The sequence below is a fragment of the Volvox carteri genome, assembly GCF_000143455.1.
Source record: "Volvox carteri f. nagariensis unplaced genomic scaffold VOLCAscaffold_18, whole genome shotgun sequence".
Lineage (NCBI taxonomy): Eukaryota > Viridiplantae > Chlorophyta > Chlorophyceae > Chlamydomonadales > Volvocaceae > Volvox > Volvox carteri.
The window spans coordinates 640,591-666,864 of NW_003307561.1; the positions used below are offsets into that span (position 1 = coordinate 640,591).

General features: G+C 57.3%; 4 protein-coding genes across 4 annotated transcripts; 2 read left to right on the forward strand and 2 right to left on the reverse strand.

The window, feature by feature from the left end:
• Window positions 1-1,220: 1,220 nt before the first annotated feature.
• VOLCADRAFT_104661 (ferroportin) lies at window positions 1,221-7,463 on the reverse strand (the record flags this gene model as incomplete). Its single annotated transcript, XM_002950362.1, has 7 exons — window positions 1,221-2,664; window positions 4,028-4,095; window positions 4,312-4,498; window positions 4,816-5,758; window positions 6,079-6,401; window positions 6,651-6,768; window positions 7,255-7,463. 7 exons carry the CDS (start codon window positions 7,461-7,463, stop codon window positions 1,693-1,695), a joined length of 2,820 nt encoding a protein of 939 aa, XP_002950408.1. The 3' UTR covers window positions 1,221-1,692.
• A 2,148-nt stretch (window positions 7,464-9,611) lies between these two features.
• VOLCADRAFT_81013 (uncharacterized protein) lies at window positions 9,612-12,557 on the forward strand. Its single transcript, XM_002950232.1, has 4 exons — window positions 9,612-9,694; window positions 10,145-10,864; window positions 11,067-11,381; window positions 11,565-12,557. Exons 2-4 carry the CDS (start codon window positions 10,145-10,147, stop codon window positions 11,721-11,723), a joined length of 1,194 nt encoding a protein of 397 aa, XP_002950278.1. The 5' UTR covers window positions 9,612-9,694; the 3' UTR covers window positions 11,724-12,557.
• An 845-nt stretch (window positions 12,558-13,402) lies between these two features.
• VOLCADRAFT_104663 (uncharacterized protein) lies at window positions 13,403-22,915 on the forward strand (the record flags this gene model as incomplete). The annotated part of the gene is made up of 16 exons (XM_002950233.1): window positions 13,403-14,686; window positions 14,744-15,117; window positions 15,647-15,794; window positions 16,224-16,442; window positions 16,771-16,899; window positions 17,205-17,276; window positions 17,546-17,624; window positions 17,951-18,247; window positions 18,510-18,778; window positions 19,142-19,306; window positions 19,663-19,854; window positions 20,338-20,447; window positions 20,752-20,986; window positions 21,170-21,374; window positions 21,731-22,197; window positions 22,431-22,915. Coding segments are annotated over 16 exons (4,728 nt in total), but the record flags the coding sequence as incomplete, so codon positions are not given.
• Window positions 22,916-22,923: 8 nt separating this feature from the next.
• VOLCADRAFT_104664 (uncharacterized protein) lies at window positions 22,924-24,114 on the reverse strand. The gene is made up of 2 exons (XM_002950363.1): window positions 23,995-24,114; window positions 22,924-23,915 (listed from the first exon to the last, which is right to left on the reverse strand). Exon 2 carries the CDS (start codon window positions 23,784-23,786, stop codon window positions 23,403-23,405), a length of 384 nt encoding a protein of 127 aa, XP_002950409.1. The 5' UTR covers window positions 23,787-23,915; window positions 23,995-24,114; the 3' UTR covers window positions 22,924-23,402.
• Window positions 24,115-26,274: the final 2,160 nt, after the last annotated feature.

A 26,274-nucleotide genomic window follows, 5' to 3' on the forward strand; every position in this document is an offset into this window, starting at 1 on the left:
GCACGTATAACTGCTGCTATCAGGTTGTGACCACAACAAATAGCAAACAGCAATACGACAAGATCTACGACAAAGTCACTACTTACACGTGCATCATCTAAGAACCAGCCTTGTCACAAATGAGAAGCCAGCGTGTACAAAGCTAATTCGTCGTTCAGCCTACAGCGATGACTAGCTAAGCTCTTCCAATTATAAACCCATACTCTATGCGCGCTTAGTCATTCTTGACTCTCCTGAAAGCCCCTGAAATGAAGCGGCCGTAAATCCACATGGTCCCGAAGATCTCCAATCACGCAGATATCATGGCAACGCGATGTCCGCCTCCTTTGTAGAGGGTAGGACACAAGGTCGGAGAGAGCAATTCTTTGGACTGCCCCGGTCGTACAATTCCTGTGCTTCCCTAATTCGACGCCCCGAACAGGCCAATCCTGACTGTCCGAATGTCCCCGCCAGGCCAATTCGACACCCCGACAGGCTAATTCTGACTGTCGGAATGTCCCTGCCAGGCCAATTCGTGTCCATGTCAGGCTTCCTTTGCTAGTTCCATACCGACATTTCACCGAGGGTTACCAGGTCATCGTTTACCGGAATACATGCAAACTCCAAAATTGAGCATTTCAGCATTAAGATAACCCTCACCCAGATATGTGTTGACGTCAAGCCATTTTTTTCCGTCCGGTGTTCTTCCTGGCCACCTCTAGACACCAGTTCCAGCCAACCTATCCTGCTGGTTAATCCGTCAGTCCAACTGGTGTTTACAGCCACACATCCCCTTCACCGGCAAGCCTGGTAGTTAAGCGAAGTATGGGCTCAATGGATCACTAATCTGACCAGGAACACTGGGCAAATAAATGGTGGACTTTTCGCACCCTCTTTGAACCAGGGGTTTTGAACCGGCATTAGAAAACCAACAGCATCGGCGTCATGCGGAGTAGGACTATGACAATGGCACCTGTGGTCCTGCATTACGTCGCTCCTCGCCGCTACAGATTGGCGCATGTAGTGATGTCCGGTGACTACCTGTCTTTCGCGCGTTTGGGCAGTTTCAAGTCCTTGCCCACAGACGCACCTCATTGTTTGCACCAGTGGGGTCGGACAGGCTCGCCTCTGCGCATCAGCGACTTTTACGTGCCTCGTGTCGGACATGCCGACTGTCCTGACCGGCTCTGGTGACGCTGAATGTGCAGTGTGAAACAAGGGGAAGGGAAGCCGAATTTTTTCGGTCCTACAGATTACATCGGAGTATGAAAACTGTTACCATTTCTTGTCCGACCTTGTACCATCAGCTCAAAAGCATCTTCGCCGTTCTGAACAGACACAAACAAAGAATATTGTCACAGCGCTTTAGGCAGCGCTCCGCGCCGCCTGAATATGAGGCGCATTAAATTAAAACAGTCGGCATGCCGCCTTTTCAATCGGCGACGCCCACACGCCTGCCGAGCGTGCTAGCCGTAGCCGCTTTCACACACACACGCCGAACGGGTTGAAGCCTGGAAATCAGATGTTGCCGTACATATACAACGTCCATACACCGCGAACTGTTCCCACGGGCCCTGGGAATGACTAACTGCGTCAGCCGGGGGATCTGTCAAGTCTAAATCAGTGCAAAACACACACTCGTCCGTTCACGCGCAGCGGCACAAAAGCGCACAGTTTGGGTCACATGCGCAAAGAATAAGCGCGATGCGCGAACTAATTGATGTGCCCAGAGCTCTTCTTTTTGCTCTGGGTAAGCATCTGGGCAAAACTGACGGAGATGGACCCCCCCTTTGCTCCCTTCTTCCGTAGCAAGAAATATGGAATGGCCAGGACAATCGTGAGACCGCTCATCACAAGCAGGACAACGAACGTAAAGTTGATCGTTGGGCTGGGGTCCGACTTGCTATACTTCTCATAGATGTAGCTGTACTTGGCCTCAATCTCCGCGTCTGTCAACACCGGACCAACCACTTGTTTGTAACTGTTCAGTCCAGCAGTATACACTGTTCCATCAGCACAAGACACATTCACGTTGATTGGCAGGTAGTCGTCCTCGCCAAGGGCTGTATCAGACTTGAGATCGCCACCCAGGTGCCAGCTGCCAACAAATAGAGGGACTGAGGCATGCTCCATCTCACCACCATACATGAGAATTTCCGCTTCGTTGGGCTCAGAGCCCTTAGAAACATCCCAGTCGCCGAAGGTGCTTGAGTACCAGAGAACGCGGTCCTCACCGGGAGGGCTACTCTGGCGCTTGTACATAGGCTTGCCATTATAGCAAGAGGTCAGCTTATAAATGCCGTCCAGCCCGCCAGTTAGCTTGTCAGCCTGTTTGTTAACCCCGGCAATCTTGATGTCACAAGAGGCGGTCCCGTTGGCTAGCACAGGCTGACCGTTCGTGTCAAAGAAACATTCCTCGAAGAAGTCATACTCTTCAGCGTAATAATCCTCGTAGCCCGCGAAGTCATCAGCGTAGTAGCCGTAATACTCATAATAGGACTCGTCTTCGTCCCCATAATAGCCATACTCGTCATAGTAGAAGTCGTCTTCGGTGTCATAGAAATCATAGCCGTAACCATAATCATACTCATACTGAGCCAGGCATCGGGCCGTTGCAACTGCTAAGATTAGCAGCGTTGAAACACGGAAGGACATCATTGTAGCAAACGGAAAGCACCCGCCAATCTTGGGCAGAAGCAGGCAACAAGACGAGTTTACGAGGGTGACAGCCTATATTGCGCCTGCATGGGCATAGGGCCCTCGTGTGGACAACCGACGACGAAGGCAAAAAAACAGGTTCCCTGTCTCGATAGGGTGTCCGTAAAAGTGGAAGGTAAAAGGACTTCAAAGAGCCACTGCCTGGCGCAGCCTATTCACTGCTCCCAAATGCCTAGCCTTTGCGTACCTTGCCCTTTATCTTTCCCTTTTGCGTCGTTCAGCCAATTTGGCCGCAGCCAACCGTCTGTTGACCGCACCTTGTCAATATCTAAAACGGGTTTTACCAAAAGCTCTGAAACATCTCACCAAACGCCCAGTCAAAACCCTATCCGCATGCACCCTTACTTTCACCACTTAAACTGCTCATCACTTCTGGAAAGCACGCTGTGCAACCCCTGTGAACAACGCCTAGCACAGTAAAACCTCACGCCATGACTCTAGGAGTGGAGCACCCCCTCTCGGTGCTGTTCTTTCGTTGGTAGCAGGTTTCAGCATTTCCTTCCGCCCGCATCTCTCCTTGGCACGTTGCTTTCCGACCCAGATCCCCTTTCTTACCTGTTTACCACGTGCCCTGATATTCCTGGATTTGTTTTCACCAAATTTCCCACGTTATCCCAGTTTTGTCTTTCACCTTACCTCCGTATTCCCCATCATTATCTCAACTGTCTCCTGTGGTACCTGCCTGGCCCCTTCCGACTTCCTAACGGCATCATTACCTTCATGTTCGCGTATGACGCATACACCCTCCTGTACACGCCGCCTGCCGTAGCTTTCCCTTCCCCGTTCTCTGCCATGCGCCCGCCTGGGCTTATCCTGACTTCGCCTCATCCTTTCCACCTTCCGCCCTTCCTCCTTCAACATGGCTTGCGTTTAAAAACTGCTCAGGAATTTGCTTCACTGGGAAGTCTCAGCACCTGTTCCGGTTGCAGCACAGCATTTGGCCGCCGTATCATCATTCATAATTTCGGAGCCTGAGCCGTTCACGGTTGTGCAAGTGCAGGTCCCATGCCATTACTGACCGAATGGTCGACTACGGACACATCGCGTTCCAAACTCCAACGCCCTTTTCACCCCTTTTCGGACCTCCCATGCACGCGTCATACAAAGTTCCTACGTCACCCTGAAACGCAACTCCAGATTTCCTTCTAACGCCGTTGCCCGCTCGGTCGCCACCGCTAACATTTCCTCACACTGCCCCACTGCCATACGTGCCTCTTGGAGCTCGTGCCCTCCGTAAGCATGCGTGGCACCACACTAGTGTCGCTGCTGCCGTCACGCTGCCGAGTGACCCCAGCATCAACCAGTGGAAGTGCACGGGATCGGGGCTGACCAGGCCGGCTACGAAAGACATCATCTCGAATGACGCCTGAAGGCTGCTCTGAACGCCATACACGGATCCTGTATGGGAAGAAGCACCGAGCGGATGACGTGGCGAACGGGCTGAGAAAGGTCACCGGGTGTGGGCTCTTGTAGTGATCGCCGAACGAGTAGGCAAACATCAATGATGTTTTTCGTTACTGCGGATATTGCTTTTAGTTACTGCGGCAGAAAAGCACACTGGTGCACATTCTTGAGCATGCGGGGCCCACATACACCTGAGGCAGCCCCACTTACCGAGCTGGTCTTGCCGGACCTCCTCCTGTATGAGCTGCGTCACGGCCAGGTCGTACAGCCATAGGCCCGTACGTGAGGAAACAAGGCCCGCCACGAGAATGCGCACTTGCGGCACGGAGGGCCTCTGGCCGTCGCCGCCCGCCATGGTCGGCGTCACCACCGGCAACACGCCAGCCGCTAGACATGCCTGCAGGCGGATGCATGTACGCATGCAATGGATCCTCAAGGGATCACGACCGGTTTCAAGGCGGCAGCAGGGCCAGGTAAAGCCACACCAAGGATCGTACCGGGGAAGGGAAGACCGGCAAGGTCCTGCTAGCGCTTTCGGCCAGGCCTTAGTCGGTGCATCTCAGCCCTGGGTGCGTGGATGCATACAGTGCGGCGGCCGTACACCATAGGTCATAGAGGTTATCCGGGTAGCCCAGATTTGCAAGTACTCCCTACTCGCTCCATCACCCGCTCTGTACAGAGGCCACAACCCAATAAAATCAGAATCCAACCCACCAGCTGGTACGTCACGCCGGCGACGGCGCAGAAGAGGAGGCCGGCGCGGGCGGACAGTGGCGGGAAGATGGCGGTGGCCGCCAAGCCTGTCAGCGCACCGATACCTCGGTAACCCGACACCTCTGCCTCACTCAAGCCGCTCCATTTAAGGAACGATGTCATGAGGAAACCCAAACTGAGGACCGTCATGTACAGCAGGGCCAGAGCCACACACAGCAGCAGCACGCTCTGTTGCAAGTAAACGCGCCAGCTATCACAATATAATCCGAACTGACTTCTCACGGCGCGCAGCAGAACACGCAATCGTGCCAGGCCGCCGCCGCCGCACGAGGTAGCGGCTGTAGGGGATGTCATCTCCAGCGCCGTCACGGAGCTGGTGTTCGATAATTCCCCGCCGCCTCCCGCCGCCACCATGACGCCGCCGACCTTAACGCTAATTGCGTGCTGGGACCGGCTGCCAGCGGAACGATCACCGGTAACGAGCCTGTCGTCGCCGCCCTCCCAGGTCGCTGACACGGAGGTCGGCAGCGACTCGGCTGCATCCAGAAGCAGCGGCTGGTTCAGACGCGCCGAGTCCGCTCGGTCCCCGAAGTCGCCGTCATCGTCATCATCTGAACCCTCCGCACGCCGTGATCCCCGGTCTCCGCCCTGGGGCTCCCCTCTAGTTCCCCCGCTGGAGATGCAGCCTCCTGTGGAATCCTCAAAGCAAGACCGCAGGTGCTCAGGGTCCGTTCCTGTCGCGGCGACTGTCACGGCGGGCCCCGCCTTGCCGCCCGCGCCACTGGTGTGAGGGTCTCGTCTGCTGATGGCTTGTTCCCCGGCACAGTCGGCGCATCCTGCCAGCAGGCCAGTGCGCTCCTCCGTATCCGCGTCTGCGCCACCCAAGCCGGCAGCCTGGCCGCCAGACACGGCACTGTCACTGGCTGCCCGAACCTTGGGCTGCCTGCGGCACACGTAGGTGTGTGATTAGGTGCCGTGTGTCCAAGGCATACGCAAGGTTATCAATGGTAACGGTGCGGCGGCATAGAAGGGACGTCCCGATTGCAAACATGACATGCATTATAGACAAGCCGTTGCGCGTTTGTTCGGGCCTACCAAACCCACCTCCATTCCCCCCTGAACATTTTCCTATCGGAAGCATAGCAGCACCCACAATGGTTTCCAGCTGCCCGCAGATAATTTTCAGCAATGTTCGGTGAGGCTCAGGACGTAAGGAAGTCCCCGGCATGCATCCAGTCACAGCCCGCAGGAGTCAGTACGCACCCAAGCACTGGCGCCGCGCGGAACGCCGCCCCCAGCAGCAGCACCTCCGGTACGTACGCCACACCGCAGTACGCCGCCATCGCTGCCACCGCCGTAAACGGCCCAGCTGCCGTCATGAGCAGGCCCGCCGCCAGTGGGGCGCAGAGCAGCGCCGTCAAGTCGATGGCCCGCATGACGGAGTTGAGTGCTGCCAACGCCCGGCCGTCTGCGCCGCATAACGTCTTGACCGCCTCGCGCTCCACTGAAATAGACACGCCTGTGCTGCCCGCGGAGCTAGCAGAGCCCAGGACGGTCAGCAGCCACATTAACGACCAGTAGACGGCCTACAGAGGATTGCGTCACGCGGCATGGGCATGCGTTGATGCCGCCCACGACAAGGCGAGTACCTGAGCTGCTCAAGTGCACGAGCACACGAGCGGTTGGTTGGCCAGCAACTGCCGAACAAAGGTACCGCCGGCCGTAGGGATGAAGGTGGAGGTAGGGCTCGGATGCGCACCTGGCATGGAACTAGGTAGACAGCACAGGGGCCAGTGGAACGGTGGCCGCGGTTACGACCTTTGGGCTTCACGCACCTTGTGCTCCGTGGCGGCGGACCTGGGCCACAGCAGCACCAGCGCGGCCGCTGCGCTGCCGCCGATGCAGAGGTTCTGGAGCCGTAACATAGCTTGGGCACCAGGCATGCGTTCGTGACTGCTCGCATGCACAGGGACGGTGGACAGACGGTTGGAAAGGATCGGCAGCTTTGGTCAGGTACGTCCAGCGGTCTGGCGCGGATGAGGGAAGAGCAGTGGGTGTGCAGCGCGGGCGCAGCGTGCGGCCAGATGTTCTCCGAGTAACGGGGTCCTTAGTACCCCGCGTCAGGAGCAGGGCAGAGGCAAGGTGAGGAACACGGACGGCCTGGCGGTTGTGCATAAGTACAAAACCGTTAGGCAGGATGGAGCGTGGAGGCGCGCGGTGTGCGTTTATGACAAGTCGGGCCCTCGTGACGCATGTTGGCATGTCAGTGCGCGCCGGATCGTCGGGTCGCGGGTTGCAGGTAAACGACCCGTCCTGGCAGCACAGATGGGGCCGCCGCCGTAATGACAGCTTCTTACGGACCGTCGGAGGGGCTCGTTTGAACGCGATGTACGGCAGCATGCGGTGTGTGGTACTGCCATCGAACAACTTTCGACTTACCGATCGACATAGCTCCCAACTGCGGGCCCTAGCAGCACACGTGCCATGTTGTCCAGGAGACCGTAAGCGGAAACCATGAGTAAGGAGTCGGGGTACAACTCAATAAGGACGAGGGCGACAATGAATTCCCAGCTGCGCCATGCCCATGCCGCCAATGCATAGCTGGCACAGAGGAAGACCTTGGCGCGCACAGGAACTTGAGGCTCCATTTTTTCGCTCGGCAAACAGGCATGCGGCGTGTGCATCTCGAGTATGTACACAGTCCAGCGATCCTGAAGATATGGCCAAGGTATAACCCCTTTGTCTGTAGCGCCCACGCATACTTCCTTCCTACGAGTTATGGTCTCGACGTTTTATGCAGGTTTCGTGTAACAATTCCACGGTGTTTGACATCCTGTACATTGTACTTATAACATATATCTGATTATTAGTAAAGATTGTCTCATGTTTCGGAGAGAGATTCCATGACCATAATGCCATATCCTGTCCTGCACCACAACTCAGAGCGACCGCGGCTTGTTGACTCGTCTTCAACATACTTACGAGATAACAATCAAGTCACATTAGTCCAATACCAGGTTTGCGGCACAGACTTATACAGTATCATCAATCATGGTTTGTCTCTAGGGAGAATATCACGGGCCCTCCGATTAATCCTACGAGAGGTATGTTGTTGAAGGCAGAGTCCTGATGATCACCGGGTTTCGAGAGCGATTGGCATTCCAATGGCTGCAAGGAATACACGTAGCAGTTACTAACCGTTATACGTTAGGTCTCAAGGTGGGTCTTACCACGCAATGCTAACGAGTAATGGATTCCCATCATACTTGTCCACTCATTTGCAAATTTCCACATGAAAAGAGTCAGCGAACATACGCTGGCGACCGACCCAGTCCACCAAGATCGCCGACGCCCAAGGTGCTCGGAAAGTGCCAAAAGTGAACGGGTATAACCGCGTTGGGCTACCTTCAGCGTCCTCATGACTGCCGGTGTCCTCCTCCGCGATAGGCAGGAAAAAATTTAGACAAACACGTGTACGGATCCACAACACGCGCTAATCCCGTTGTCTGGGTTCCCCCGCGAGGGGGGCCAGGTGGGAAACGTGCGACCCTCGTGACGGGCTAAAGCCCTGTGTCCATGCACCCTACGGACTAGAGGACTAATTGCGCAGACCTGGCCCGAAACAAACCAAGTCCCTAACCTCCGAGTACGAGAGGTCGGCAACTATTTGTATGAACGCAATTTTCCTCGCCCTTGATCGCACCCTAGATCGCATTTTCAACTAGGTCCAAAATGTCATGTCGCGAACACAACCAAACAACTGCCAACTGATTAAGGCATGTGGAAAAAGGTAGTAGGAGACACAATACGTCACACCTGCGTATGGAAGCATTACCGATCAGATCGACTCTTTTCGCATGGTATGCAACGTTGGACCGTCGGATACTGGGGCGTCCTGGGGCCGAGATCCGATAGCCTCGACGTCCCCCACTGCCGTATCCTTCAGTCAATAACTTGCTGCATCCTTGGGTACTCCTGAGCAGGGCATGGCTTCGCCTGACGATATGCCTGCCTTAACGATCCGCCAGTTGCAATCTTGCGTCTTCATTTGTGCCAATACTTTGTATACATAAGGCTAGCGCGCCAGGCTAGCATGCATGACATCCATTCATACGCACGACCAACCAGGCGAGCCTTCATCTGCACCTGTTACGGTTTCCCGGGTAGCCCCCCGGGTAGAGCGCAAGGAGACTACGGTACAACATTTTTTTATCGCCGCAGGTTTGTCAGCGGGGCAGGTTTGAGCCATAAAGTCGGTGAACGATATGAAAGGCCGGTGCACATGGACAGCGCTCGTTAAACCTTTTCCCTCTGGCAGTTGGATTGACCAGCAACTGGTTTCGGAGGGTATCACCCTTAATCTTACAAGCATTTGGTCAATAACACTGACACGCACCTACACTAGGTTTCCTTTGGATAATGTAAGTGCATCATGGCTATCCGTAGTTGCCTACCCATCGGCACGTGCTTGGCTTGCGTTCACCAAAACGTATCGGAGGATCAAGCCATAAGCATTGATGTAAGTTTTATTTCATTCTAATCTGATTGAAATCTTGACTTCAACACCTACACTTCCGCAACTAGGAAACAAAGACTTTCTAATATAGCAAAGCCTGTCATCATTAACATTTATTATAGTAAGGAGTACAACGCATGTAGCAACAGTAGCCCTCACCTTAATGGGATCAATGCTGCGGATATGACCGGAAAACGGAAAATCCCGTAGCGCCGTACCCAGGGATCTGTTGGAAATAGATCTAAAAGCCGATGCCGCAAAGCAGTATCTTACAGTAGCAATTCTGCAAAGCTTCTGTCTGGTATCTGATTTTGCTGCTCAAGTTTGGAATCTTCACCTCCGGTCTACGTTGAGCGCATAAAGGTGGGTTGCCATTCCTATTGCAGTGATTAGGTTGAATTGGCAAAGGGGATGTCTAGAGTCGTTCCTGGTTGCCATGTAGCGGTAATCAGGTGCGTTTGATTGTTGCGTGCGGTATCCAGACACCGATGCGGAGCTCTGATATGGCGGCCGCTTGGGTTGCCCCGAGTCATTTTGGGATTCGTCTTCCATTACTGTATGTTCCAGTAGACAGTATGGTGATTTAGATCTATGGCTGGGTACCGTTTTGTGGTGAATTTTCTAACCAAAGCACACCTGCTTGCCGAGGATAATGCCTGTCTTGTTATGGAAGGTGGGGGTCGATCAGCCAAGATATTGTTGTGTTATTAAAATCTCCGGATCTGCATTTCTCCATGAATTTCATTGACGGGGTCTGCATGTAATGTCCTGGACTGACTGGCCCTTTGCGTCTGTGCAAGTTCCGTCCTACAGATGTCGACAGTTATGAGCACCAGCAAGATTGCCAACGCCAGCGCTCAGGCGTCTGGAAAGGGGCCCCGCTCTGCTCTGGTCGCGCGCCCGCAGGCCCCCTCCGCCCGTGCTCCGCTCTGCGCTAAGCCCCTCGCGCGCAGCTCATTGGTGGTCTCTGCCGCCGCCGCGACCGCCTCCGCCCCCACCCCGTCAGCCTCCCTCACGGAGCAGTTTAAGCCAAATGCTGTCGCTCGCGTCCCACCGACCCAGCAAAAGCAGACCGCCATCATCACTGGCGCCTCCTCTGGCCTGGGCCTTAATGCCGCTAAGGCGCTTGCTGCTACGGGCGAGTGGCACGTGGTCATGGCCTGTCGCGACTTCCTCAAGGCAGAGAAGGCTGCGAAGGCCATCGGCATGCCCGCTGGCTCGTACTCTGTCCTGCACCTGGACCTGTCCTCCCTGGAGTCCGTCCGCCAGTTCGTGGCCAATTTCAAGGCTACCGGACGCCGCCTGGATGCCCTTGTTTGCAACGCCGCGGTGTACCTGCCCACCGCCAAGGAGCCGCGCTTCACAGCAGACGGTTTCGAGCTGTCGGTTGGCACTAACCATCTGGGTCACTTCCTTCTGTCTAACCTACTGCTGGAGGACCTGAAGAATGCACCCAACAAGCAGCCGCGGTGCATCATTGTTGGCTCCATCACCGGCAACACCAATACCCTGGCTGGCAACGTGCCGCCTAAGGTGAGGATTCAAGGGAGGGCCAAGGAAACGGCGAATACAATAGGCGCTGCGATGCTTGCGTACCTGGCGCCTTGCCTGGGAGTTTCTGGCGATCTGGTTCATGCACAATAGGAATACCGGCTGAAGCTTTGTTTCTCCTCGTGGTTACTGATCCACCTGCCATCCGCTTTTATGCACGCGATCTGCCTCTGTCTTCCTTCAGGCTAACCTGGGCGACCTGTCGGGCCTGGCTGGTGGCGTGTCGCCGGCGAACCCCATGATGGATGGCCAGGAGTTCAACGGCGCCAAGGCATACAAAGACTCGAAGGTTGCGTGCATGATGACGGTTCGCCAGATGCACCAACGCTTCCACGAGTCGACGGGCGTCACGTTCGCTTCTTTGTACCCTGGCTGCATTGCCGAGACGGGCCTGTTCCGCGAGCACTATGGCATTTTCAAGACATTGTTCCCACCGTTCCAGAAGTACGTGACCAAGGGCTACGTTTCCGAGGAGGAAGCTGGCAAACGCCTGGCGCAGGTAGGGCAGGCTCAGCGATGATTGCGGGGTTATCTCTGTGTTGGGGGCTTATTCATCGAGCGCTTCGCAATTGCGCAAGTTTAGGAAATTTAGGGACCCTTTCGCCGCTGGGTAATGTCCCCATAAAGCTTTTGTGGGCCCCTGAATGATGGCAAATGGTCTGGATCTTGCTCTGCGGTTCAGGTCATTTCGGACCCCAAGTTGAACAAGAGCGGCGCCTACTGGTCGTGGTCAAGCAGCAAGGGCTCGTTTGAGAACCAGGTGTCTGAGGAGGTCGCGGACGATGTCAAGGCGGTGAAGCTCTGGGAGCTGAGCGCGAAGCTGGTTGGCCTGAGCGCGTAAAGCCCCCGTGTATAGTTTGCGACCAGGCTAACATGAGGGTTTTGTTTGGTAAGCGGACCTTCCAGGAATGCACTGCAAGTGTGACGGGGGCCTGCAAGTCGAGGTGACATCAGCGGTATGGGTACCTCCTTTTTCGAGCAGCAGGCGGGGTGTGGTTGGACGGAGTTGGCGATACCGGCAGGTGTCGGAGTGTAAGAATGAGTCGGGAATAAAAATGCATAAGCACTGAGAATGCGTGTACGTGTTTGTGCGTTTTTAAAGCATGATAAGGAGACAGGCTTCTGACTTGAGGGCCGTTTGATTGAGATGTGTGGAGGGTGATGGGTTATGTCTGCTTTACAAAATGATGATTAGTGATATCGGTTATCTTTGCTTTTACCACATGATTACTTCTCCACATGCACTGTTCATAACCAATTGCGGTTTCAATTGTTTCGGGAGTGACCAAGTCCTAAGACAAATGCTGTGCCGCCCTCTAATGTGAGGGGTATGCGTTGCAACGCTGATTTACCGGCGTCTGCCTCCGGAATGGCATCAAATAAGAGAACTCCCAGGTATCAACTTACGATAAGATTTTTCAGCACGCCAAGTAGCGCCATGTCGCGGCCACCTGACTCTTGTGTACAAGGGCCGCTTAATGCCGGTGCCGCCTCGGAGCTTCAGGTGATATTGCACGCAATGCGTGGCCGAACCTAAGCAACTGGTTTAGACGTTGATCAGCAGTGCGTGATAGGCTGGTATATTAGATTTTGTTAATTTGCTCGGGCACTAAGGCTTAGGTTATGTAAACGTGGTCGGGTAACTGTCGGGCCACCTTCTTTAAGAGGTTTTTTGAGCGCGTGCCCTTGCTCGGACATAAAGTCTCCAGGCAATGGCAGCTTTCCACAGCAACTTGAGAAAGCCATTTCAGATGTCCAGGAGGCAATGAGCTTGTAGATGATTTGTGCCCGGCGTGCGCATAATGGTAAAGCCACTGTATCCGGCACCGAAATGGTGGTTATTAAGTTCAGTATTGATCAGGGGTTTTGGAAGTCCAGCGAAACTTAACGGACACATTCGGACCTGAAATAGCATAGCAGCAGTCTTGCACTGGACTACTTTTACAAGAATCATCTCGTCTTTGTCGACATCTATCCAAGGGCGACAGTTACATGGGAGTTAAAACAGCTAGGTACTCTGTTGGATCCGTGTTCCTTGTAATCATGCAAGATATATCCGGCAAGACTACGTGCATATAGTGATAGATTTAATTCTCAGCTATCTTTAGGATCTGCGGACTATACAAAGCTGGCAGCTGCAGTGCAGCAAAACCTGACTCGACAAAGGTTGGACCTGAATACGATGCGGTAGCGTTTAAGGTAACATGTCAATAGATATGAGCATAAGGCGATAAAGTCTTCTCCGTTGATAAGGCAGCGAACAGGTAGTACGGCATGCGCTCAAAAGCGCGCGAAATCAGCATTTGCTTCCGCTTAGCCTCTACTTCCCACATGCAATGCTGGAGAGTTGTGAAACTTCTGTCTAGGCCGATGTGTCGTTGGTCTACAAACACTTACATGCTTGGATAGAATGGCGCTGACGCTGTGACAGGACGATGTTTCAGGCCTTGCATCCGACACGTCTTGGAAAGTTCCAACTGAAAGTAACATAAAACTTGAAAGGCTCAAAATAGGGCACTTATGGAGTCCGAATTGCCGGACTTCTGCGGTCTCGGTACTGCGGACCTTCTGGGCCTGGCCCTAGACGGTGTACAGCAACCGCAAGGGGATGGTGTGCTGCAGGGTTCCCACCCGGCTGCTGGAGGTGTCCAAGGGGGGATATCTCACCCCTGGAGCGAAGTCGCCACAGGCGGGCAGCCCGACGATGTGTGTATGCCCGGCTTGACACTGGCTCACAACAGGGCTCGGGGCGCGGGTGCAGCGGCAGCTGCCATTATGACGACCCAGGAGCTTGACTCGGAGCTATGCCGCCTGCCCCTTGAGAGCGAGCCGCAACCCGGCAGCGAGCCACCCCAGCACCTGCCCACAGCGCTGGGTACCCACATCTCAGCAACACAGTCACGCGACATTGGCGCCTCCAAACAAGGCGACACCGTCAGGCCGCGAATCCTGCCCGACACACTGGACAGCGCCGCCCTGGATGATGAGCTCCGGGCTCTTCCACTGGAAACCCAGGACCTGGACGCAGGACCTGGTGCAGACCCAAATGGGGACGCATACATGAATGCCGTGACGGGCAACGAGTTGGAGGCGATTGCAGATCCCGCCGGCGCACGGGTGCCTCAGTCATTTGGGTCGGCCAGCGTTGTGCTAGGAGACGGCGGCGTGTACATGGACTCCCAGGCGCTCGATGATGCGCTCCGAGCCTTGCCCATCGGGAGCTCCGTGGAGGACGATCTGCAGCCGCCGCCGGGAGCTGAGGCTGCGGCAAGAAGCCAGGGAGGAGGCGTCCGCGGGGCCGCGAACAGGAGCCCTGTTGCACGCGGGCAAATGGGGGCGGCGGTGCCGGAACGCTCAGTGCACGGCGAATCGCACCGGCTGGTGGACCCGACAACGGAGCCCCAGCCGCACCACCGGCAAGCCCCGCTTCCGCAGCAACAGCAGGGGCTGGAGGCTGCTCCCGGTGCACGGCCAGCGCCGTCTGGCTGGGAGGCCTTTGGCGGAGCAGCATCCTTCGATGATGACCTGGAGGACTACCTGGCAGCGCAGGCAGCTGAGATGCAGCAGGCAGTGATGCCGGTTCCGCCTCCGCCGCGGCGGCAGCAACCGCCGGACCTGGACGATCTTGATGACCTGATTGCGGAGCTGGAATATGACAAGGGGGGGCCATCCGCCAGAAGCCCCCGGTCCACTGTGGCAGGCGCAGCAGTGGCCACTGCACATTTGACCTCGTCTCAACGAGGGACCCTGGCAATGGGCGGCTTAGGCGCCGGTGTTGGAGGCCCACGGCAGCAGGGAGTGCAGGTCGGCAGCGGCGTTGCAGTGCCGGCGACGGCTGCCGGAGTGCTGCCCCGTTCACAGGCGACAGTGCAGCAAGGTGCAGCGGGGGCTGTGCGCCAAGGAGGTGAGGGTAGCGACAGGGACAGGGCGGCCAAGAGGCCCCGGACGGAAGCACGTGGCAGGCCCACAATGGAGGAGCTGTTCGGCTCAGACGACGAGGAGGGCGTCGAGGTGGTTACTGCGGCAACCGCCGCCGCGCCCACGGAGAAAAATCCCCTAGCGGCAGGCCGTGCAGCTAAAGACGTGGGAACAGTCAACGGCCACGAGGTGGTGGGAGAGGAGGCGGTGCGGCCAGCGGGGTCATCCTATTTCCCGCCTCAGCGCCTGGCATCCAACATCCAGGGCGGAATCGTGCTTCCGGTCACGGCCGCGTCCGGCGAGCGGGTGTACTGCAGGTGGGTGAGGGGACATGATGTGCCCAAGGGCGCCGCACGACGCAGGGCAGCATGGGGCGCCTGCGGTGCGGGAGGAGGTGTGTACCCCGTGGTTGAAAACGGGTGAACCAGGGCCGTGTCATGGAACCATTCTTTCGCTGGCAGGCAGGGGGTCTGTTGCAACAGGGCGAGGCCGTTGCGCACGCGACCTTGCCGCGTAAGCAACCTCGGGTTTGTCTGTTGCACTATCAACCCTGGCTCAGTTTCGATATACCCACATGCATGTATGGCTGGCTTGCATGTTACATCCGCCTATTAAGATACTTTGACATGATGAGGATAGATTGATAGCTGAACACAGCAACGACAAGGGGCAGAGAGCAGCAGCTCGGAGAGGAGTTCGCAGTAAATCCACTCTGGTAGAGTACCTCACCGCACACATGTAGAGTGTGTGTCTGTGTCTGTCTCTCTGTCCTCTTCGCCGCGTGTATGTATGTCATCGCTGTCGCCATGCTCTCTGCCGATGGCCCTCCCTCGCTCCCTCGCTCAGAGTGGCGGAGAACGCCGGTGGAGCTACGGAGCGAGGCAGCCTGACACGGGCTGCGGCACGGCAGCACGGGGGGAGTCCCGACGCGGGTGCAGGTCGGCGCCATGGCCGCAGCTGCCTACTAGGAGCACCACTGGCGGATATGCTGCGGGTAGGTGATGACCCCCACGGTGAAGGATGAGGCGATTGTCGGGAACGGCGCAGTAGCTAGCAGGCACCCAGAAAGTCGGCATCGTCGGGACGACGGGAAACCCTGCTTCTGTGCGCGTGTATGTGTTGCTTAGCACCTGACAGGTCGCGGTGCCGGGCCAAGGGCAGCTACCCTTTCCCTGAAGTGGTCTATGTGCGGTGCATTCTGGGGCTGGCACCGTGTGGGTCCGTGTGGGTTCCCAAACTGTGTGGGCTCTGCCTCCGAGATGGCTGGGGGCTGAGAGTCATGCTGCATATGGCTATAGTCGTTCTGAGACACCAACTAGCCAACCAGCCAATCATGGGCAAATGGTTCAGGGCCCCGCGTGCCTGCACATGAGGTGCCCATGTCAGTCTGTCCAGTACCAGTACTGGCTGATGCCCGCTGCAGGAGCTTGAGGACCGGCAACTGCGGGCCGCGGTGGCGGCCTCGGAGCGCGAGGAGGAGCGCCGCCGGCTGCGGCAGCTACAGCTGCAGCTACAGCAGCACCGCCTGGAACACGAGGTCGCCAACGCGGAGGGGGACCTGGAGGATGAAAAAAGAGCGTTTGCAGACCTGGTGGAGCAAAGACCGGTGGCTGAGGCGGGGCTCGGACGCCGCGGGCGGCGGGTAGGATTGCTGGGCTGACTGCGAGCACGAGGGCTCCCAAACCTGGTGGCTTGGGCGTCGTAGATATGCAGCTGCCCGAATTGGAAGAGCCGAAATAACAATCGTGGACGCCGGGAACTACTACACTGTCTTATGCATGGAAGAATGATACTGCTGGTGGGGCTGAGTGGCTCGTGGAGCATGCCCTGTTCTTATCCATGTGTTCGGGGATGAGGACGGTTCGTTGCGGAGGATAGAGGAGTGCGAGGTGCTGCCCAGCTAGAGAGAGAGAGAGGACCTACATGGCTGACTTGCGCGCTGCACCGTCCCCGCTCCACCCCGCCGCCAGGTCTCCGGTGCAGCGGCACACGAGCACCTGGCCCCGGGAGTGGGCTTCGAGGAGGCTAGGCTGTGGGTGGACAAATACGCCCCCCGCCACTTCATGTCGCTGCTCAGTGACGAGCGGACCAACCGCCAGGTAAGGTGCGGGTGGGTGTTGCGGGGTGTGGGGGGGAGGAGGTAAGGCTGTGCAAAGGACCGAACACCGAACAGGCGAAGGAGAGTGCCAAGGGGACTGCCAAGGGGACTGCCAAGGGGACAGGCGATGCGGCTGCATGTGTCCACCTGAAAACCAGCTTGCACGCTACTTCCTTGCGAACCCTCTTCCACCTTCCTCTCTTCCTCCGACCCTCCTCCTCCGACCGTAGTCGCGTTCCTTCCCGCCCGCACTACCCCAGCCGCACTCCCGAGCCCTCTCCTCGTTGCTTCCTGTCCTATCTGCAGGTGGCGTTGTGGGTCAAGGACTGGGACGAGTGTGTGTTCGGCCGGGGAGGGACCTCCGCCGGCGTCCCCGGGGTGAGCTGAGTCGGGGCTGGTCAGGGGGGGGAAGAGACATCTGGGGCCTCTGCCCATCACCACCACCGCTATAGCGCCTTCTTGGTCCGTATGCGCGAGTTCACGGTAATGGCTGTGGGGCTCCAGCCTCCCTTTCTGCACCTCCCCTGCTGCTCCACCACTGAGCTACGCTGTCCTGGCTACCCTGTCGTAACACACACATATATGTCGTATAATGCCGTCGTTGTCGTGTCCCGCAAATCGGTGCGTCCTGGGGCCCTCTGCTGCAGTCCAAGCCGGGGGCTGCTGCCGGTCGCAAGGCCGACTCCCGACCCCAACAGAAGGTGCTGCTTATCGGGGGACCGCCAGGTGGGTTGTGCGGTATGGGAGCGGGGCGGCTGTGAGGGCTGCGGCCCAGGTGGTTGTGGAGTGCTGGGGAAGCGTGGTGTAGACGTGGGGAGCCCGTGCCTCGCGGGACGCACTTGCCATCAATGGGGAAAGAAGACAAACCGCTGCTCCCTCTGACGTCGATTAGTTTTACCAGGGTGCACAAAGGAGAAGCATCCCGCACATGCCTGTGTTGTTCCAGGTTTTCGGCCTTCCAACAACGGGTTTCCAGCTGATGATTGGCTGGTCGCATTTCCACCCAACGCCAGGCGCCATCAAACCCTTACGCGCCCTTCTGTCATAAACAGGCCTGGGCAAGACCACCTTGGCTCACGTGGTAGCTCGGCATTGCGGCTATCACCCTTACGAGATTAACGCATCGGATGACCGTACAGCAGCGACCTTGCTGACCAAGATCCAAGATGCCGTACAGATGACGGCTGTACTGGGCGGCGGCCGGCCCAACTGCGTGATCGTGGATGAGGTGGACGGCGCCACGGGGGGCTCCGAAACCGGCGGGGCGGTGGCCGCACTGCTGAAGCTGGTCCGCGCGGGCGAGGGCGGGGCAGCGGGCAGCGGTGGCAAGGGCGGCGGCAAAGCAACAGGTGCGAAGCTACGGATTAGTTGAAAGCTGGCTGGAGGGGGCGTGGACGTGGGTGGGCGGTCACGTGCATGTCTGTTTCCTACCCTAGTTGCCTCTGCCTACCTGGGAGGTGCCCACTACCGGAGGTACACTACCGTGGGGCACTACAAGCGACCTCCGTAGAAGGCCTGTGCTGCATCCGGAGGCGCAGGAAGGTGTCGGGTGCAGCTCTCTGAGGTGGGTCCCCGGTGTTTTGCAATCCGCTGTCTGCAATCCGGTGTCAGGCGGTGGTGATGATGATGACGATGACGGCAGTGGTGGAGAGAACGAGGGTGCAGATGGCGGCAAGAAGACTGTCGGCGCTGGTGGTGCCAAGCGGCGCGGCGGCGGCCGGAAGGGCTCGCAGCAGCGCCCGCTCTGTCGGCCCATCATCTGCATCTGCAACGACCTATACGCTCCCGCGCTGCGGCCACTGCGCGACATAGCACGCGTGTTCCATTTCTCGCCACCTGTTTCCGAGCGCCTGACTGCACGCCTGGTGCAGATCTGCCAGGTGGGGTTCCATCCGGGGCCGGGGAAAGGGCTGCGAACCGCGAAGCTGTTTGGCATCGGGGAGGGAGTTTCACCATGGGTTTTTCACCGCTTCGGTTGTCAAACCCCATCGCACGCTCCTTCCTGCTTGGCACGTGCTCCATTGCCTCCAGGGTGAATGGCTTCCCCTTGCTTTTAGGGTTAAACCCCTAAAACCCTTCAACCCTGTAACTCCCAACGGGGGGAAACGGGGGTTACATGTGAGCCCTGACATCGTGTGTATCGGGCTGTGGCAAAGTGGACGGTCCCTTGGACCCGGACCCGGACCCTAACCGACCCGGCCGGAGTCGCCATCCCGCCAACCCGTCGCCCGCATCCCCCGCAGGCCGAGCAGTTGGAGGCTGATCCCGCCGCGCTGCGGCTCCTGGTGGAGCGAACTGACCGGGACGTACGGGCCTGCCTTAACACGCTGCAGTTCCTGGCGCGGAGAGGGGAGAAGGCAGGGGCGGGGGGCGGTGCAGCAGGTGGCCGGCGTACAATCGATATAAAGGTGCGGGTGCTAGCTGCCTGTTGATTGATTGGCCTGGGCCAAAACCCAGCGCAATACCTCATATGCCAATGTGGCTGCTGCTTTCCTTTTTGTGGCGGTTTCCCCCGCGCACGGGGACCCCTGCCTCTGCATGGCGTGCCGTTGCTACTGCTGTTGCTGCTCTGTGTGCTGCTTTCCAAACCCGAATAATGAACGCATCGAAGGGTGTTTGGGGTCGTCTGAATCCTCTTGTGATAGTCCATTAGCTCCCACAGGATCTTAATGTACGGCATTGTGCGACACAGCTGTGTACGTTTTCCCTGCTCACCTCCCCCCGTTTGATGAGTCCGCTGCTTTGCCGTACTGCTTGGATCCAGGACATCGAGTCTCTGAACATTGCCTCCAAGGACACTACTCAGTCAGCCATGGACATGTGGACGTTACTGCTCAGCACGAGTGCCGCGGGTCGCAGGCGAGGAGGTGGCGCCGGAGGTATGGCGCCTGGCAGTGCTGCCGGTCGGCTGACCGAGCTGTGCAACAGGCTGCAAGACTTTGGAGACTACGACCTGGTAGAGTCCAAGGCTGGCTGCCGAGGCGGGAAACTTAGGAATCTAGGACTCGGGCGCGAAGCAACTATCGCATGACGTGGTTAAGGGTGGGATTTGGGGCTATAGCACATTGGCAACTGTTTGACGGTGATGGGAGGTGCGGGTGGCGGTCAATGTACCGGGCGGGACGGTGTAAGGGTGTAAGAGCGGTTGGAAACAGGGAATGCCGAGCGAGAGATGCCAAGATGGGCGATCTTGGCCAAGAGGGGGAAGCCCGGCAGGGTTAGGGCGGGTGAGGGCGGCGAGCTAGCGGGCTGGTGACGTCCATGGCAACGCCGGCAAGTAGCACCAACAGCAGCGAAGGCTCCCACGGATTATGCGATACTAGTCGTGTAATGCCCGCCCGCGTTCACAACATGCATCACCTCCGTTTTCCTTGCCGTCATCCCCCCACACTGCGTATTCCTTTCTCTGCCATCTGCTGCCCGTCCGGACTGTCTGCAGGTTCTCAACGGGCTGCATGAGAACCTGCCGCGGGTGCGCTTCATGGACATCAACCTCAGCCGCACGGCTGAAGTGGAGGCGACCATAGGACTGGCGGATGTGCTGCTCAGGTGCGTCGGGGACGTGGGGATGGCTACGAACATGTCAACAGGTCAAGGTCATCCGGCCGTTGAAAGAGCTATTGAGCGATGCATATCTTGTTGAAACCGCGTCCAGGGGCTGAACCGCTTCTTAGTTATGTCATCCAGCAGGGGGAGCTGGATTAGGGCTCTGGTCAAATGCTAGTTTAATGCAAATTGGTTTGCCTTCCCCCTCCCTCATATTCGTTCTGACGGCTCATTGGCCCATCCATACCCTACTCCCTTGCTCGCCGCCACCACCACGGTCATTACCATCATGAACTTCGCCTCCTAGGTCGTGCCGGCGCACCGGCGACTTCTCGTCTCTGCGCTTCGTGCCGCCCCTATTAGCCAATGTTCGCGCGCTCGCAGCGCAGCCGGAGCGGCCCAGACAGCTGGCCTGGCCACGCCTGGGCGCCGAGGTTGCGCGGCGCGCATCAGCGACATCACAGCTGGTTCGCAGTTGGGCCAGCAACCGTGGTACGGATCCCCTGGTGGCGGCTTCACACGGCATCACAGTCATGATGCTGGTGAGGGAATGAGGGAGCGAATGGGATGTTGGTTAGCGTGGTTGACGTCATGGCACTGAGTATGTGGCTGGCCGCCCAAACTGCCGTCTTGCCAGATTCCATGCTAAGCGTGCGTACTCATCCCATAGCCGCAAAGTTCTTGACTTGTTTGGTGCTTCCTTGCGAATCCCCTTTTCACCGTAGGAGCTGGCCCCTGCATTGCGTGCACTGGTCTCCCGGCCGCCCATCCGTGCCGTGGCACCCAACATGATGACAGCGGACGAGCAGGCCGCACTGCGCCGCACTGCTGACATCATGCTGCATTACGGTCTGCGCTACTGCTTCGAGTCGCCGACGCCACCGGGGCCGCAGCCGCTGCAGCTGCCCGAGGCGGTGGCACCCGTGTCGAGTGAGGGAGGGGGCCTGTGGCTGTGCGGCTTTAGCAGGTTTAGAGGGGTGCAGGAAAGTTTACGGCCTGGGCTGGCTGAGAAGATAGGAAGATAGGAGGGCCAAAGGGCCGAGCCACAACCTGGGCTGGGAATACAACTGCATCCCGGGCTCCTAATTTTCACAATGCTCTTGTTGTGGGGGAAATTCTGTATTGGCATCCTTGGGTGCTGGAAAAGGGCTTGTTCTCTGTCTTGCCGCGCTGGTAGCGGCCCCGCCAATGTCACCAGCCTGGACACACAAGTTGCGCACAAAAAATAAACGTGCGACACCACAGAGCTCATAGTCCCGGAACTTACTAACCCACGGCCCTCGCAGGCAACGCAATCATCCTGGGGCTCACGGCGGAGGTTCAGCAGAACATCGCGGCTGCAGCGGCGGCAGGTACCCGCACTGCAGGCGGCTTCCAGCGCCAGGCGCCGCAGCCATATGGCGGCCGAGGTTCCGGTGGCGTCTTCCAAAGCGGCCGTGGTGGCAGGGGTTCGTACAACTCGTACGGCCAGGGCCGGGGTCCTGCAGGCGATGCCAGGTTCCGAGTGCAGCCGGGGGCCGGTGGTCGCGGTGCTGCCACTAACGGCCAGGGCACGCCAATGCAGCCGACGCAGGGAGCTGCTCCTCCGGCGCCCAGTCGCCGCGTGCCGCTGGTGCCGGCCATTGACACGTTGCACGTTTTTACGGCCTTTGCGGGTGCAGCGGCTGCGGGGGAGCGTGTGACAGTTCCGCACGTTGTACGGCGGATAATAGCGCAGCAGACGGAGATGGAGGCAATCCGGCGGGCTGAGGCGGTGAGTCTGGTGAAGTGTGAATGAGGCAACCGCATCGCGCTGGTGGCGCGTCTGGGGGCCCGCTGCACAACTCTTACGGCCATGCCTGTACGGCCATCCCTCTGACGTCAAGGCTGGCAGGGCAGGGTCGTCTTTTTCTCCTATTTCCATGCTTGCTAGATAACGGGACGCTGAAGCCTTCCTACGGCCCTTGCTTATAAGAATGGACTGCTCACTCGGGCCATCCCTTGCAGGCGCGCATGGTTGTCCCTGTTGGCGGTAGCTCCTCCCAGCCTACAGCCTCTCAGCCAACAGCCAATCCAATGCGGCCGGAAGGTCCAGGTGCAGGCCATGCTATTGGCCCCCGAGGGAATGGGCCGTTGCAACCGGTGGCTCCTCCGCAGCCGCAACGGCAGATGGCAGGCCGTATGCCGCCGCCGGCAGACGGCAAGAAGGGCCAGGTTGCGGGTGGAGGCGCGGGTGTAAAACGTAAAGGCACGTGGATGGATGCTTTTAAGCAGCAGGCCAGCGCTAAGGCGCGTTGCGGGGGGGCCAGCGGCGTGAGTGCGGGTGCTGCGGCGCGGAACACAGAGGAAGCAGCGAAGACGACGGAAGGGGCCGGCTGCGGGATAGCCGGCCGCGCAGAATCTCCGAAGGGTGGGCCGACCGCAGGGGCACAGGGCAAACTGCCCTTCCCCGTGCTTTATCGCTTCAACGAAGGATACACAAATGCTGTGAAGCGGCCGCTATTAATGCGAGAGCTGATCTGAGTGCGCAACCGTACGGATTTCTGTTTTGATAGCATTGCAGAAGGGATGTAGGCATTGCAAAGTTGTACAGACTTGGCCGCTTGGCCGCACGTAGCTTGGCCGCTTGGCGCTTGGCCGCAGTGTCCACTGCCGGAACCTCCGTGGTCAACCGAACAATGAGTGCTGATGTACCCTTGCAAGTCCTTTTACAAGAAGCAGTTTGCATGTCAATCCTTGAAAAGAGTCACGCAACGGCGAAGCGGTTCCCGCAGGCCACCTCCCACAAGGACAGGACAAACAACTCTGACCGCGGTTCGGTTAACGTATCCAGGAACATGCACAGTAACAAACTATAGGGAAGGCTTGAGAAGGATATCAGTACAGAGGTATAACGCGTCTTATCTCTAGGTCAACACCCAAGCACGGCAACCAATAGGCACTGACACGAAACCACGTCGCTCCCCCGGTGGTACGACACTAGCCAGGTCCAACTTTCGGAATGTCGTGATGCTCAGACAGCTGCGCCAAATATTCGTTAAACTCTTTCACGCGCTCCCTATGTGATTTGGCAGCTGCCTTTTTGCACATCTGCTCTTCCACCTTTCGGAACCGTGCCTCATAACGCTTCTCAGCTTCCGTGCGGCGGTCTTCGACAGTGTTCGGGTCCAGCTCATACCCCCGGATGGCCTTGAGCGTCTTCTGAGAGTCGTTCTCCTCCTTTGCCCCTTGACCGGGGTCTTGCTCCGGGGCTCCTGCCGCAGTAAGCGCCTTATCTTCTGATCTCTTCTTCTTTTTGACGCCGCCTGCTGCCCTCAGCGACTCCCCCCCTTTAAGCTTAAGCTTCCCTCCGACGAAGCTCATCCAGTCCAATTACTGAACGTAACCCCGTGTTGTTGCGCTACTTCATGCACGGGCAGCTTCGTACTTCGGGTCCGCCGTGACGTAGTGGTATGCGACAACTAGAAGCATAATAGCCAGGCCCAGCCAGGTCTGCACGAAGACAAAAAGCAAGTAATTTGGACTTGGCCAAGGCAACGCTATATTACCTCCACAATGCAGAAGCTCTTACAGTGAACCGTCCAAGGTCCTGGTCGTCAATCATGGCTTCAAGTATGCCGGATGCTCAGATCAGTTGCGAGGACTTCCAGAACACCCAAGTGTCTTGAAGGTTACGCAATACTAGCTTGCGACAGTTTCAGTATAAGCTTCATTCATAGTGTGTTCTATTGAAACGCTATTGAGTTTCCTTGGTAGCCGTACGTAACGTACGGAGGAACACCGCGCTGCAACTCACCAACGGAATCCATATATCCTGGCTGCCATAGTGAAGCATGCGAAATGTTGGACTGTTTAAATGTATCGGTGTCTGCAGTCAACTGCAATCTGCGGCGATGCGACAAACAAGTACTAACGGGAATGTGAAAGAAAAAACGGATATTGTTGTTTCAATGCATTGGCCTTCGTTTCGGCAGTCTCGTGAAGAAGCCTTGCAAGGGACCATGGGTCACAGTTATGGAACTTTAATCTTTTGTATCTTTTATTTGACGTAATTTGTGTGCTAGCTGAGGCTATATCGTCAGTGAAGCTAGTATGATTGGCCACATACGATCCACAGTCTTGTGCGGGAGGTGCGGGTGGCGCTCGTTTTTGGGGCGTTGCACACGAGCCGGTCGGGCTCCACGGTATCAACTAACCAACATAAGTGACGATGAGGAGAACTAGGATTGATTGGTTGGCGTAGTAAATAGCGCACTGCTATCTTGGTTACTGGAAGCTGTGCAAGTTAACCTCCTCTGCGCCTGTGTATCCAACAGTAAAAATCCGGCGGCTATTCGCTGCGCCGGGATATCCAGGGGCACTACAAATCCCCCAGACAAAGGTGTTACATGAGATCGAATCTCTTCAAAGCAGTTCTGCAAAGTTGTTCAGTTTGGGTTCAATCGCTCGTAGACAGGATTAGTCTAGAGGATATTATGCACATCTGCACTTTACCTACGCCCATCAGACACAACACACTACACAACGAAGGACAGCATTCCGGCGATTCCGGCACGCAAGTTGTCTTATCTCAATGCGGTTTGCTGTGAACAAAATGCACGAGATGGTGTCCATTTGCCATTAAATGCTCTCCAGCCGCTCTCCACAGCTCATCATGCCACAACCTTCGTTTCCCCATGCAACCCAGTCCCCCATGAAACCCATGCGACCCAGTCCCACATGAAACCCATGCGACCCAGTCCCCCGCCATCCCTCTCCTTTACATCACAACACGCGAACACGCACATCGATGTCTTCGTGGGGCTCGAACCCACAAACGCCCCGCCAGGGCGAATAGGCGGGGCCCCATGTTGCAAGGCCCTTCACACCACGGATGGAGGTCACCCACATGTTGAGAGTGCGGCTGATTGCGGAGCAAGAGCAACTCCATTAGGCGGGATGGGCTGTAGAGGATCAGGCTCTATACGAGTAATCTACCAGCATACGGAATTTGGTGGGGCATCAGGGGCACTGCGGAAATCTCCACTAGGCCTCGGAGGCGGCCCACTTAGTGTAACCTTTGCGGAAGCCCTCCACCTCAGGAGGCCGGCAGGAGTTGCCCATACCGGTGTAAGGGTCATAATCAACGCGTCACCCCATTTGCTTGTAGCGACCAGACAGGTCGCTAGGAGAGGCGGTGTTTTAGGATATTGAAGGAGGGAGGCCCGGACACATCCCTTTTACGATGGTGGATGGGCAAACAACCACACATGAGATACACCACCAAGTGGTCGGGTGAACAGGAACTCAGGTCGCAACCCATGGCCGGGAGGGTGAACCAGGTGTTGACATCGCGCCCTGCAGCTTGCTGCTGACACTGGGTGTTTGGATTCAAGGCCAGAGTGATGACACTTTCTTTCTAGTGCCGGCGAGGCAGCATAGATAGGAGCTCGCTGCCTCAACGGGTGCAAGGGAGCCGGTAAGGTACGGTCCGCAGTCGGATGGGCAGTCACATGACCACACAAGGTAAGGGGCGGTGGAGGTACCTGTGTATGGGTGGAGTTGACAGGCAGGAGAGAACTATAAAAGGGGTTGAGCTCGCTGGGAAGCGGTTGGAAGATATGGAGCGGAGGCAGCGGTAAGACCATTGGTAGATGCCGGCAGGTGAGATGACAAGGTCGACTAAGGAGATGGGCAAGGGTGCCTTGCGATTTAACGAGCTGATTAGGCATAAACGCACCAGGGAGCTGAACGGGTCGGATTAAGCGGGCACACAGGCACCTCTTAAGGAGTGATTAGTAATATAATTCATTGGCTGAAAGTGCAAGAGGCCCATTTTCAATACGTCGTCTGTCCAGACTTCAGGGGTTGG

Excerpts from the sequence above, each read along its gene's own strand:
- VOLCADRAFT_81013 (XM_002950232.1), top strand. The coding sequence starts at position 10,145 with ATGTCGACAGTTATGAGCACCAGCAAGATTGCCAACGCCAGCGCTCAG. Across the intron at positions 10,865-11,066 it reads CTGGCAACGTGCCGCCTAAG|GCTAACCTGGGCGACCTGTC; the intron begins GTGAGGATTCAA and ends GTCTTCCTTCAG. Across the intron at positions 11,382-11,564 it reads CTGGCAAACGCCTGGCGCAG|GTCATTTCGGACCCCAAGTT; the intron begins GTAGGGCAGGCT and ends TCTGCGGTTCAG.
- VOLCADRAFT_104664 (XM_002950363.1), bottom strand. The coding sequence starts at position 23,786 with ATGAGCTTCGTCGGAGGGAAGCTTAAGCTTAAAGGGGGGGAGTCGCTG.